This window comes from Sinocyclocheilus anshuiensis, unplaced genomic scaffold, assembly GCF_001515605.1.
Source record: "Sinocyclocheilus anshuiensis isolate Anshui unplaced genomic scaffold, SAMN03320099.WGS_v1.1 scaffold1005, whole genome shotgun sequence".
Taxonomy (NCBI): Eukaryota; Metazoa; Chordata; class Actinopteri; order Cypriniformes; family Cyprinidae; genus Sinocyclocheilus; species Sinocyclocheilus anshuiensis.
Window position 1 is genome coordinate 499,832 of NW_015555810.1, and position 14,874 is coordinate 514,705.

Below are 14,874 nucleotides of genomic sequence, written 5' to 3' on the forward strand. Positions count from 1 at the left end.
TGTATATATATGTATATATATATGTATATATATATATGTTTAGTAAAAAAGACAAACACATCACACACACAAAGTTAACAGTTTAAAATGAAAGTGAAATATAAAAACTTACTCAAATTTGTAAAACTATAATTGCATACATCAATGATACTTAAATAACACGGCTTTGAACAGATATGTAATGTTTTAATCATGACTGAAAACAACTACATTAAATCTTAAATAAGCAAAACGTACTTGCAAAATCCCTGATCAGTTTGACTGCAACGAGCACTAGATCGCCGTCTAGATAAGCAGCTGACTAGTTTGTTGCGGTGATGGCACACTAAGGAAGGTTTGCACTAATCGTATGAAGCAGAAATTGAAAGTAAAGTCTTCTGAACACATCCTGTGACACCTAATGAGAAAACAAGGGCTGGATGTTTGTTTTCCTCTCACTGTAAACACTACCATACACACGTACAGAAACGAAAGAAATAGCATGCAATGCAATATGCGTAATTACTAAAGCTGAACTGCAACAATAAATCTCAAACGATTTAAACCCCGCAAACCAAACAACAAATCGTTCCTAAAAGACTTTAAAAGTTTCGCATGTAACTGGAAGTCCAAACCTGCAGGAGGATGACCAGCTTTCAGCGTGTCTCTCACTCCGCTTTTAGAAAGTTGCACCATTGTTACTTTTTCTCACAAAAACAGCGACACAAACAGCTTGCCTCTGAGTCAGTGAGTGAGTCCGCCCACTCGCGTGCTTTTATAGTCGCTAAACCTCACTGACGTCACGGAGCACGCACTGCTGCCTGCATGCATCCACACAGACTCGATGTGACTTTCTAAAGTAAAAGGACCTTAAAGGGGTCATATGATGCTGCTAAAAAGAACATTATGTTGTGTATTTGGTGTAATGAAATATGTTTATGCGGTTTAAGGTTCAAAAAACACATTATTTTCCACATACTGTACATTATTGTTTCTCCTCTATGCCCCGCCTTTTTGAAACGTGTTGATTTTTACAAAGCTCATCGGTCTGAAAAAGCGAGGTGTGCTCTGATTGGCCAGCTATCCAGTGCGTTGTGATTGGCCGAATACCTCAAGCGTGTGACGGAAATGTTACGAGGCGGCGGATTCGATGAAGGAGCGTCCGGCGGGCTTGCGGCAACCACATGTGACGACCCCGGGCTGGACTCAGTGAAAGCCGATCCGGTGATCCACAGCACGAAGTTGTAGTATATCCTCAGCAACCACAGATCAGCTCCAGGCATGACGAAGCGGATATCGTTCTCTTTTGGACGGCCAAACAAAGTAGTTTCGCTTTCACAACGAAACACACAGCGTCTTCACGACATGGCTGCGGCGGCAACAATACTACAGCGAGAATCAAAGTTACGCCTTCTTTCTTTGCGTGAACATCTTTATGCAGCAAGAGCTTGTAACACTCCAAAGAGAAAGGAAAAATTGAAATCGCATCATATGACCCCTTTAAAACTAGATCAGCTCACATGTGGACGTTTTTTTGTATATTTTCTTAGATTTGTTGTCAAATGGGCACCAAAGTCATACTCTAAATAGCAGATATTTATGTGCCCTAGTATGATTTTGACGAAAAAAGGCTTTGTTGAATTTCTTTAATTAGATTTTTCCCCACTTTAAAGGTGACATATCATGAAAATCTGACTGTTCCAGGTTTTAAGTGCTATAATCAGGTCCCTGGTGCATCTACCAACCAAGGAAACGTGAAAAAGATTAACCTATAATAAATGATCTGTGGAGTATTTTGAGCTGAAACTTCACAGACACATTCTGGGGACACCTGAGACTTATATTACATATTGTAAAAATGGGCATAATATGTCTCCTTTAAGGCAAGACATCAGTGTTAACTGATATAGGGTATCACCATATTTCCCCAGTTAAATAGTGAGACAATTATTTTGTTTTACACGTTTTCTGAAATATTACGTTTTGCACATGTGAATAATGCATTATCTAATTAAACATGCACAAATTTACATAAAATCCCTGAACAGAAATCTAAAGATCGCTTAAAGCCAGGTTCAGAATTCTTGTTTGATTTTGTTGACATATTAAATATAATTAATTATTATTATACATCATATTATATTTTATCACTTCATAAATGAGAAAATACTGTCAAAAAATAGCTGTTTATAGGAATAAAATGTTATATAAACCAGGCGAGTGATATATCAACAAACTCCTCTGTAAACACCTTCAGAATATTGATATGAATAAAACTGTAAAGTTTGGTGTAAGTCCTGCTGAAGTGGAGAAAAAAAATCATTTTGAGAAACGGCCTTAGACTCAAACATATAAAGTGCAATAAAAATAAACACTTAAAAGTGTATTTCGGATGTTTTCTTCCCACTGTAGTCTGAAAGAAGATATGTTATGGAAGCGAAACAGATCCAAATCTCAAAATTGACCATGATGCAGTGCATGAAAATACAATTTGCCTGTAGTTCAGAGTGCATTAAATATTAAACATTTGTTAAAATGAGGAAAATATTTTGGGCTGTCAGAGCTGTATCCAAACATCATTTCCTTTAACCTTTATTTAACCAGGCAAGTCATTAAGAACAGGTTCTTATTTACAATAACAGCCTGGCAGGAGAGTTAATGTCTCCTGAAGGACATACAAACATACATTACAATACGTGTACAAAACACACGAGAGAGAGAGAGAGAGAAAAAAAAACACCTCAGTTAAAGCATTTTGTGTAATAATTTTTTTAATGCACAGACTGAAATGTTTGTCTCTATAGTTTCAAATGCTTTTGTAGCATGTTCTGATCATTTGGGGCAGCAAATCCAAAAGCGGAACGACCATAAGTACTTTTCTTTCTCAAAGAAGTATAAGTAGATTATCTAGTTGTATATGTATTAGCATGAAGTTGCGGCAACTTTTGAAGATATTTATTTAGGTGATAAGCCCAACAGAACATCAAGGTCGTCAGATCAGCAATCAGATCTTTATTCCATGTGATCCATGTTTTGACACAGATGAACACTTCAAGTAATCAAACATGTGCCTGTTGAAGAAGCTCCTGTAAGGATGGGAAAAAGTGTTATTTCCTCAGGGCAGTGGCGACGAGTTTCAGCATGAAGTGCTCAGAGATAAACTCAACAAACAAGCACAATCAGCTTAATTATAAACTGTGTTGATCAGAGGAGGTGCAGCATATTTTGCTTTATAAAACAGATTTATGTACATCCGTTCAGGAAGTTTTAAGAGAGACAGCCATGGTAAAATCACTACAGCCTCTTGTGGCCTTCTACTTTAAAATCACTATCTGCTGCATACAGTGTTGGGGGTAACTCATTACAAGTAATGCGAGTTACGTAATCAGATTACTTTTTTCAAGTAACTAGTAAAGTAACGCATTACTTTTTTAATTTACAAGAAAATATCTGAGTTACTTTTTCAAAAAAGTATTTGTTTTCCCATTTATTGACTGACAGCTCTCCTGTCACCATATTGGGAGAAATCGGGAGTACAGAGGCGTTGTGTGCGCTGTAGTTCTAGACTAAATGTGAATGTGCATTTATAAGCATACTGGATTTTGCTGTTATTCTGGTTTCATTTAATTTCAAAGCAGCTTTACAGAAAATGCACGTGTGTCTACATTACAATTTAGATCTGTTATCAGAAGCGAATGTGTCCAAGTAATGTTCATTTATTTATGCTGATTCTAAGCAATTTGAATAAATGGATTTTGAAAATGATAAAAATCATAAACTACACTGTAAAAAATTATCATGATTTTAACAGTAAAAAAAAAAAACTGTAAAAATGCTACAGTAAAAAGCTGCTAATTGGCTGTTAAAACTGTGGTTTTTGGAAGTGAAAAAGAAAAAGCCATTGTATAATTCACAGTGAAAAAACGTAAATTGACATTCCCAGAATTCCCTGCATGGCACTTCACTTTCTTTTTTTTTTTAAATACCTATGTTTCTTCTTAGTTTTCTCTCATTAGTTGTGTATATTAGGTTTTTTCACATCTAATGTTGTTAAATGAACGTTTCTTGCATTAGTTGAGTATCATGAAAATTGAAAAATTTTTTTTTATTTAATTTCAAATGTAAATTTTACCATGATGGTGTTCAGTATTTGTGTGAATGACACTGTGCACTGTCTATAAATATATGTATTTCTCTCCTCAACTTGTGGAAAAGCTGTTTGTGATAAACTTTGATTCATCATGTGACCTTTACCACCTGTTTTTGGCGGTTGTCATTACAATGGTACAAACGAGATATTAATTTTATTAATAATTAATAATTCAGTTGGTTGTTATATTAACATTATATCAATTATTGAAATAGGTTTTTTACTGTGAATTTAAGTAAATCTGTAAAAGCTAAAATACTGCTACCGTATTTTTTACAGTAAAGGCAACCACTTTTTTTTTTTTTTTACAGTGTATGTTAATAGTTAATAATAAACTTTTTTTTTGAGTGCAGAAATCTGACCCGTTTCATCACTGACAAATATGCATCACATATTTGTCAGTAACGTTTATTAGTTTATGTTTAAACTGTGTATTCCAGATGGATGAACGTTTTATATGTCATTCAAATTCATAAATGTTACATTAAGGCCTAAATATTTAAGAAACAATAGAAGAAACTATCTAATTTGGGGGGAATGTACTTAATGTAGTTAAATGTCATGCAAATAATTTCTAAAAATAAAAATAAACAGGATTTAAAATAAATTGATTAAAAATGAATTTTCTTTATGCAAATATAATATAATATAATATAAAATATAATGTTTTTCATTTATTTATGGCTGAAATGTGACTTGGACCTGGTATTGTGTGTTCAACGTCTCTCCTTTTCTTTACATATTCTAACCAGATGATGAGGTATTTCCTGCCAAATATAATATGAGACATATCTGTTGTTTAATATGTCTGGAATCTGCAGCGTTTGCTGTTATTGAAGTTGAATCTGTTCCCTGGAGCAGCTTTATGATGGAGGAATGCAGGCCTTTGAGAAACGATGCACCTCTAACATCACAAACTCTAGACATGTATCATGAAGTACCATGGAATACATAACATAAATATAAACACATATGCATTCAGTACCATGGCTTTACCATCAGAGAACATATTTATAGTGACACAAACGTGTACTTGTCACTTAACAGTGAGAATAACAACCTGCAATACCCGCAGCGTCCAGCAGATGCCGGCAGTGAAACGCTTAATAAACGGTTGCTGAGCGACGAGGACGCAAAACAATCCGTGCTGCGCATGCGCTGAAACTTTTAGGAAAAATAAATAACGAATTAGCGATCACAGCATTACCATTAACTGGAGTAATTAGCTAAACGTGTCGTTATTTTTTATTCTTAAAAAGGCATTCCCATGGCTGGTAAAAAGAAGGAGATCAGTTTACAGGTTTGTAACGTTAGTTGAATCAGTATCTGTGACTGTAGTCAGCATTAAACTGTAAATGATGGAAAAGTGGGTCTGACTGCAGTTTTCTAGTTTGTTTATTTTGTGTGTCAGCTGTAAAATCCCTAAAAACGCTTGAAAACTTTTTCCTGCAGATAAATATCAATACTGACGATCAATGGAGTGACATTTTGGCAACGAAAGGGTTAATAGGTGAGTGACTCATCTATCTATCTTTCTGTCTATCTATCTATCTATCTATCTATCTATCTATCTATCTATCTGTCTATATCTATCTATCCGTCTATCTATCTATCCGTCTGTATGTCTTTCTATTTATCTATCTCTCTGTCTATCAAATCATCTCTGTCTATATCTGTCTAACGTCTATCTATCTATCTATCTATCTATCTATCTATCTATCTATGTCTATCTGTTTATGAATTACAAAACAAAAAGCATTTATATAATGTATTAAAAAAGATGCACAAGCACACAATCAAAACTTTTGACAAAAACAGTGAAGAAGAGTGAAGAGAACAGATCAGCAGTGTTTGATCACACTGAGATTCTGCTTCGTACACAATGAAACTCATACATTTATTGTGCAGCATAGATGTTCAAATACTTCATTACTCTCTGCTGGTCTGTCTGTCTGATTTCTTATTTGTCAAGCAGAGCTGCAGAGGTCTGTAGATGCAGTCTGAGTTTTGCTGTAGTGATTGTTGTGTGTGTGTGTGTGTGTCTGTGTGTGTGTGTGTGTGTGTGTGTGTGTGTGTCAGTGGTCGACGTGTACCAGAAGTGGTGTGGACCCTGCCGCGCTGTCGTCAGTCTGTTCAGAAAAATCAAGAATGAGCTGGGAGACGAGCTGCTGCATTTTGCCACAGTAAAATAAGCCTCTCTGGAGATTAGATTGCACACAAACAATCATTCTAAATGTCGAGATTTCTGTCACGCCGTCTTATCCTTCCTGCAGGCTGAGGCTGATGGGATTGAAGCTCTGGAGAAGTACAGAGGGAAGTGTGAGCCCACCTTTCTATTTTATGCGGTGGGTCTGAAATTGTACATCTCTCTGCGTGTTTCCCAATCCTTGCAAATTCTTACTGTTCTTAAAAATGAATATAAATTACATATTCAAATAATAATTACATGGGCGGATGTCACAAAACCTGTTCAGGAAATTTGTGAAATTTACTCCAAAATAAATGAACAAAAGAAGAAAACATATTTTGCTTATAGACAAAGAACCCTATTTTAGGACCTTTCAGATTGTTTAGCACAATACACAATTAGGCTATATACAATTAAGCAAACGGTACCCAAATACCCAAAACTACCCAAATACTGTGATGAGATAAAACTAATAATATATATTACTTAAATTGTAAAGGATCTGTAAATCATGCAGGTTTCAGTTGCACTGCTATTAATTTATACTGGTATAATTAAAATGCTGTTTTAGAGGAATGAGAATCTAATGAGAGTTAAAATAATTTAATTATTTAAAAACAAATTTAAAAGCAAAACATCCAGATGCATTGCAATATTTGGCATTTGGGGGAAAAATTGTGGTTAATTGTGATGGAATTAATGCAAAAACAAAACATGCATGAATGCATGAATGAATGCATGAATGATCCTAAAACTATGGAAGCTTATTTGAGCCAAGGAAAAAAAAAAAAAGTAAAAAGGTCATTACGACTTTTTATCTCACAATTCTGTAAGAATTGTGCAAACTTGCAATTTTAACTTGCAAGTTTATAAGAATATAAACTTGCAATTTTAAGAAAAAATTTGAATAGTGAGATAAAATATCACAAATACCTTTTTTAGTTTTTTATTCCATGGTGAAAAAAAAAACTGAATTGCGAGATGTAAACTGTGAGTAAAAAAAGTCAGGATTCTGAGATAAATATTCTGTGGTGGAAATAAGCTTCAATGGAAAACAGGCTTCATTTTGAAATATCTGATGTTGTGCAAAGTGACATGTTCCTGTGTTCCTGTTCACACCTCATCTGTTTGGTGTTGTCCTGCGGGACGTCATGCTGTAGGGTGGGGAGCTGGTGTCTGTTCTGCGGGGGCCAAACACTCCTCTCCTGCAGAGGGTGATACAGGAAGAGCTGAGCAAAGAGAAGAACGTCCTAGCACACGGGGCGGCACGCAGGGCGGTGAGTTACTCCACACTCCTGACGTTATCATTACTGTGTGGACGACAGAGGACGCCTGAATCTGGATGAAAAAAGATTTGGGATGGAACGATGGAAAAGTAGTCCAGTATGAGGTGTAATCTACATCACCGAAACTACTGCTTGCTAAATAATGCATTCATATTATATAATCAAATTTATATATGTATATAAAATACACATTGAATTAAATAAAAATAATATAATATAAAAAATAATTATTATATTACAAAATTAATTGGCCATCATTCCATCTCAAATCCTGTTTCATCTTAATTTTTAAAAAATTGATTGATTGATTAATTAATAATAAATTGATATATATTAAAAAAAATTATATATTAGAAATAATTATCACTTATTGTCAGGGATCTTTTAAACCATTTAATAAATATAATTATTTAATTTTATATCATTTCATTTATCAAAAAAGATATTGCATGCGCTCCAAAAAGATAACCAGTCTGTTCTCAGGTGCGTAAATCAAGAAAAATTTGATCAACCAAAAAAACGTCTCAGGTTACTTATGTAACCATGGTTCCCTGAGTAGGGAACGAGACACTGCCCGCACACTGAAAGACATACAGTTAGACCAAGGCAAGGGTCTATCACAATAATTACTTTAATTTAACATCTATAGTAGTAGTAGTAGTATTACTACTACAGGGTGACAAAAGTGCAAAAAAGTGAAAAGTGTCTTAAAAACAGACCAAAGAGCAGACGTTTCAGCTCATGCTTTCTTCAATGCTCATGCTGAAATCAATGATTACAAAAAAATATATATTATTACAAAAAACATGCAAGATCCATCTCTTCATTCAGTCCTGTAGGGGTTAACGATTTCAGCTCAAAAATCCAAAAAGCCTCTCTTTGTAATAGTTTTTTTGTCATGGTTACCCCCTCTCCTACAGAAATGTAAAAACCCCAAATACTAATAAAACTGACAAAAGCATGTAACAAAATTACAAAAACAAACTAAAATTAAAATAAAACTGAAAATACAAGCTAATTTAAAATATTAATAAATAGTGTGTACTATAATAGTATATAAATAATACTAAAATAAAATTTAGTTTTTTATGATATAAATAAAAAAATATATATATATATGTTATATATATATATATATATAATTGAAAATGAAAAACTTAATTAAAAATAACTGTAAATGTAAAATAAACAGTGCATACTATAGTAATATATAAATAATACTAAAATTGTCATTTTTTATCATATATACAGTATATATATTGCTGTTTTTTTTTAAGTAAATTATTATTTAAAATTATTATCGAAACACCCTGATTTTGTTGTGTCAGACATATATAATGTCATGGTCTCTCTTCATAGGCCTAATACAGAGGCTCAGCAATTCCCTGATGTGTGTATAATGTCATTTTGTAATTAAATATAATCTAAAAGTGATATGAGGGCGTTGCGTTGCGTTGACGTTCCATATTGCGCTCACAGATTTGAGCACTAACAGTTATAGCACAACACATCCTGTGTGAACTCCTGCCTGCCTCCCTCTGCCCTGGCCGAGAACCAGCAGTGAGACCATCTGCTCTTCTCTTTCTCTGCTTCTCCACCCTTCCATCCATCCATCTATCCTTCCTTCCCTGCTCTCCTCTCTGGCCGCTCTCTGTTCTTCAGCTTGCGGGCTCAGTACGGCACCGAGACTCTTTTGAACGCTCTACACGGCAGCAGCGACAGCGAGCAGGCCAGCAGGGAGCTGGCGTTCTTCTTCCCCAGCTTCAGGATGGCGATGGCGGACTCGGGCTCGGAGCGGGCCGGGCCGGAACAGGAGCATGTGGAGAGGACGCTGGCGCTCATCCGTCCAGACGCTGCCAGGGAAAACAGAGGCATGTGCCAACATTACGTTTACACGCGCAGAACTGCGGCCCCGTGGGCGCAGACAGATTCTCCTGCATTCAATGAGAGCTTTAAACTGAAGTACCAGTTACAAGTTTGGACACACTTGACTCAATTTATTTCTCATGAACGTTTGATCTAAAGCCACAATGTAACACTTTGAGTCAACCAACATATGACTGACATTTATTGGTCACGACAACATTTCAGCGTTATTATAATAGTATTACTATATTATAGTATTATAATTTGAATTAATTCATAAAAATATTTATTGATTTTAAATATAATACTTTATATAAATATGTTTTTATTTTCAGTTTTCATTTTATTTTAGGGTTTAGTAATTTTGTAATGTGTTTTACCATTTTATTTATTTATTTTTTAAATATTCCTATTTGGCTTTATTTCCATTTCAGCAATGTTTTAAGCTTCTTTTTTTTTTCAGTTTTTATTTTAATTTTAGTTTAGGTTTTAGTCATTTTGTTATGTGCTTTTGCCATTTTTATTCGTTTTTTTCTTTCTTTCTTTTTTTCCTATTTGACTTTATTTCCATTTCAGCATTATTCTAGCATTATTTATATGCTATTTTAATTTGCATTAATAAAATATCATAAAATATTTATTAATATTTTAAATATCTTATATGCAAATAATATTCTAAGCTTTTGTTTATTTTGTTTTCATTTTAATTTTAGCTTAAATGTTAGTAATTTTGTTATGTGCGTTTGCTTTATTTTATTTATAATTTTATTTAGCTTTATTTTTATTTTAGAACTTAAACTTATTTTATTTCAGTTAGTTGCCAAGGCAACATTTGTAATTTTTCCATCTAAAACTTTTTATCTAATATTTATATTTAATTTCACTTTTAAATTTAATTTCAGCTTTTTTTTTAATTAACTGAAACAAGTTTTAGTTTTAGTTAACAATAACAACACTGCTCCATTTACATTATTTTGTAGTTTCGATGACTTTACTGTTATTCCACAATGTGTAAAACTGTCCTAATAAAGAATGAGCAGATGTGTCCAAACTTTTGACTGCTAGTGCAGAGCAATTCAATCGGAGCGCTTACGGTCAGGAAGTAAAGTGTAGATGTGTTTGTAGAGGAGATTCTGGGCCGGATCCATGAAGCAGGATTCACAGTGGCCATGCAGAGAGAGCTCATGCTGTCTGAGGATCAGGTCAGGCAGTTCTACAGCGATCATCTGGAGCAGGAATATTTCCCCAGCCTGCTGGAGAGCATGACCAGGTGAGCGATCGCACACATCACACATCTGATGCTGTGGAAAAGCAGTAAGCCACAAGAGGCTGTGCGAGTCAAGCGGTTTATTAAAACAGCAGCATCAGTGATATGATAACAGAGTCAGACACCAGTTTTCAACATATACAGTACAAGCATGCTTTATTAATAATCATTTGAATTATTGCCAAGCAATGTCATTTTCTAGTAGTTTCAGAACCAATCAGAACCCTTCAGACTCATCCAAACAGAATACAGAATTAGCAGTATCAGTGTTCTGTTACATGGCTCCCTGCACCCCAAAAATGAAAATTTTGTCATCATTTACTCTCCATCATGTTGTTCCAAACCTGCATGAATTTCTGTATTCTGCTGAATGGCTACCAGGAACTGTGGGTAACCTAACAGTTGCTGGTACCCATTGACTTGCATTCTATGGGAAAAAGTACTATGGATGTCAGTGGCTACCAGAAACTGTTTGTTTATCAACATTCTTCAAAATATCTTGTTTTTTTTCTTTGTAACAACTTATGGGTGAGTAAACAGAATTTTCATTTTTGGGTGAACTATACCTTTAAAATAATTAAATATGGAAATTAAATACATTTGAAAAGCTTCAGCTTGAGATTTATAGTTATTAAGGCCAGTTTCGCAAAACAGCACACAACGGCATTTTTGAACAGTTGGATGTCAAAACATAGTTATTATCGTTAACTAAAATTTGTAATAAAAAAAAGTATAATTTCAAAACATTTTCATTACTTAAAATAAATATTATAATATTTGTAAAAATGTCAAAAAAATTAATATATCTATATATATACACACACACACATACATGTATATATATATATATATATATATATATATGTTTTTGTTACTTAAAATAAATGTAGAATGCAAGATTTCTCACTTGTTTGAACTAAAACTAAATAAACTAAAGCTAATACATAAAAATGTATAAATACTATAAAGACATATTTTTTCTTAAAATCACTAAAAATTACAAAAACACAACAAAATTATTACAACTTTAAAATTACAGTGAAAACAAAAGATAAATATACAGTATAATCTAATTCAAAACATTAACAAAAACTACAATAGTATATCAGTGATAATGAAATAATTTATAAATTTATATCAAAATTATTAGATATAAAGTATACCATTCATTCTGAATAATGAATGCTGTCTTATCGAATCTGTAGAGGACAGTAAAAAAAAAACAAAAAAAACAAGTGATTTATATCTTCAATTGAAGCGTAATTGTAATCTTGGATACATAGCTGCTAATTGCATATAAATGCTGTGTAAATGAGGTAAAGAAGCCAGAAGACTCACAGCGAATGTCTGCTGTCGTTCACAGCGGGCCTGTGTTAGCACTAGCGCTAGTGAAGGAGCGAGCCGTAGAACACTGGAGAAACATCCTGGGACCCAAAGACCCCATCCAGGCTAAGACTGAGCAACCCAACAGGTAAATGATATTTATAATACTTTGATCAACTAATAGCTTTGCTCAACTCAATGTGTTGTTGTATATCATCATATCATGTTTATGTATCATATATGTGTTTAAATGGTCAGTGCGTTTGTATATGTGGTTCTGATCTAGTCTGCGAGCCCAGTTTGTCTCTGGCAGCTCCAGCATTAATCAGCTTCACGGCAGCGGAAGCTCAGAGGAGGCGGAGAGGGAGATCGGCTTCTTCTTCCCACCGGAGGACACGCTGGCCGTCATTAAACCTGACACTGAACACAAGGGTATCGTTTCAGCAGTCACTCTGAACACAGTGCAAAGAGTGGAGAGGGATATTAGCTCCGTGTTTGAGCTGCACGGTTCACACTCGTGCTTTAAATGCAGCTAGATCACAGCAGTGCTGACAAGAGGGGAGCTTTAGTTTAAGTTTGAGCTTTTGGTTCGTTGTAAATGAAATACCGTATCAGAAACACACAGAAATGAAAAATATAAGAAAGGCGGCAAATTTTGTAGGCAAATATGATGCCAGTTACATTTTGAAAGTTGAAACGATGCCAATGGGAGATTTTAATGTTTTTTCCTTAACTTTTTGAAAAGTAGAATGTTTACAAAAACAGTTAACAGATACACTTAACATTAAAGGGGTCATATGATGCTTTTTTAAAGATCATTAATTTGTGTATTTGGTGTAACAGAATATGTTGACATGCTTTAATCTTGAAATCGCATCATATGACCCCTTTAATGTACAAATCAGTCTGAATGAAGTCAGAATGGATTTATTGTACAAAACATAATTAATAGTTGCAGCTAGAGCTTTTGAAGAAAACCGAATCCGAATGATTTAGAAGTGTCAGTACAGCAATGCTTCTCAAACACTATCGACATGAAAAGAGAGAAATACTGCTGAAATATAGCGCAAACTAAAAGTTCAAACAGTTTGCGGTCGGTAAGACTTTGACTGTTTTTGAAAGAAGTCTCTTCTTCTCACCAAGGCTGCATTTATCTGATCAATAGATTAATATTATTCCAATTCAAAATAACTTTTTTTTTTTTTTTTTATGTGAATATACAGTAAACTGTAATTTATTTCTGTGATCAAAGCTGAATTTTCAGCATCATTACTCCAGTTTTCAGTGTCACATGATCTTCAGAAATCATTCTAATATGCTGATTTGCTGCTCTGCATAACATTTATGATTATTATCAATGTTGAAAACGGTTGTGCCGCTTCATATTTTTTGGGAAACTGATGCATTTCAGGATTCTTTAATGCATAGAAAGTTCTAAATAGAAATATTTTGCAACATTACAAATGTCTTTACTGTCACTTTAATTTAATGCATCCTTGATGAATAAATGTGATCATTTCTTACTTTATTAAAATCTTACTGAAATATTGGTGTATATAAAAATTAAAAAGTAAGAATATTAATGAAATGAGGAACTCGCTGTTTATTTTGTCTGCTTCTGCTCATATCAGAGGAAATCCTGGAGGAGATTCGGGCCAGAGCATTCACCATCTCCCATATGAAGGACACGGTTCTGTCCAGAGAGATGGCGGAAGAGTTTTATAAAGAGCACAGAGACAAACCGTTCTTCAGTCAGCTGGTGGATTACATGTGTCGGTGAGTTTGGCTGAAACTCAACTGGAAGATTTCACGCAGGACATAGGTAAGATAAAACGTGTTTAATTTTTCTGCAGCGGCCCGTGTACGATGATGGTTCTGACGAAGGAGAACGCGGTGGACGAGTGGAGGGCGGCCATGGGCCCGACGGACCCCAGCGAGGCGAGACAAACGGCCCCGGAGTCTCTGAGAGCGCGCTTCGCTAAAGACATGCTGGAGAACGCCGTCCACGGATCCTCCAACACTCAACACGCACACCAGAAGATACACTTCATCTTTGGAGACATCAGCTCTGAGAGCGTGATCATCGACGGCGCTGCTTCTCCTCTGTTAGGTGCGCGAAATGATCAAATGCTCCTCCATCTGTTGAGCTAAAAGTTCACTGTACCGAGAAACAAAATCTAAATCAGATGTTTTCATGTGGTGATAAAACACATTGTATTTACATCATATAACAGGGTTTCTCCAAGTTTTATAAAATTAAATTTAAGATGTTTAAAGACCTTTTTAAGACCAATAAATTAAGGGGAACACAATACAGCAAAATGTTCTCTAAATGGAAATGTCTACTGAGAAAACGTCTAGGTTACTTGTGTAACCCTCGTTCCCTGAAGGAGGGAACGGAGACGTTACGTCAGTCGTGACTGACGAACTGGGATCTCGCCCGAGCGCCCAATCACCTTCGAGTGTTAACTAAACAAGCCAATGACAGTTGGCGTGCGTGTTTCGCCACGCGCACCCTGCCCCGCAGCGCGGGTATAAAAGGAGAGCGCGTGCAAACGCACATCAGTTTTTCGCTGAGGAGCCGAGACTACGCGCCCCGGCCGTACAGCGGTGGTACAGCAACTGTGGCGACGGAACGTAACGTCTCCGTTCCCTCCTTCAGGGAACGAGGGTTACACAAGTAACCTAGACGTTCCCTTTCAGTCAGTCACGTTCGACGTTACGTCAGTCGTGACTGACGAATTGGGATCCGTATGGAAAACGCCACTATTGCTGACCCCCTCCAGTGCCCTGCGGAAGCCGGCAAGTCCCCCCA

The 14,874-nt window shown here is 35.2% G+C and overlaps 2 protein-coding genes across 3 annotated transcripts in view; one reads left to right on the forward strand and one right to left on the reverse strand.

Moving 5' to 3' along the window:
• Window positions 1-744, reverse strand: part of LOC107675125 (death-associated protein-like 1-B) — a 4,855-nt gene extending 4,111 nt beyond the window's left edge. Inside the window, exon 1 of one of the 2 annotated variants that reach the window (XM_016469350.1) lies at window positions 615-744. In XM_016469350.1, coding sequence (XP_016324836.1) covers window positions 615-675 — 61 coding nt within the window. In that variant the 5' untranslated portion in view covers window positions 676-744. Of the gene's footprint in view, window positions 1-237; window positions 377-614 lie in introns of those variants that run through there. The other variant, XM_016469351.1, reaches the window with a different exon arrangement.
• Window positions 745-5,396: 4,652 nt separating this feature from the next.
• The window catches only part of LOC107675117 (thioredoxin domain-containing protein 3 homolog), a 13,898-nt gene continuing 4,420 nt past the window's right edge, over window positions 5,397-14,874 (forward strand). Inside the window, exons 1-12 of the mRNA XM_016469342.1 lie at window positions 5,397-5,429; window positions 5,582-5,639; window positions 6,209-6,312; window positions 6,403-6,474; window positions 7,478-7,594; window positions 8,524-8,527; window positions 9,169-9,474; window positions 10,595-10,739; window positions 12,100-12,207; window positions 12,346-12,491; window positions 13,691-13,835; window positions 13,913-14,169. Coding sequence (XP_016324828.1) covers window positions 5,397-5,429; window positions 5,582-5,639; window positions 6,209-6,312; window positions 6,403-6,474; window positions 7,478-7,594; window positions 8,524-8,527; window positions 9,169-9,474; window positions 10,595-10,739; window positions 12,100-12,207; window positions 12,346-12,491; window positions 13,691-13,835; window positions 13,913-14,169 — 1,495 coding nt within the window. The remainder of the gene's footprint in view (window positions 5,430-5,581; window positions 5,640-6,208; window positions 6,313-6,402; window positions 6,475-7,477; window positions 7,595-8,523; window positions 8,528-9,168; window positions 9,475-10,594; window positions 10,740-12,099; window positions 12,208-12,345; window positions 12,492-13,690; window positions 13,836-13,912; window positions 14,170-14,874) is intronic.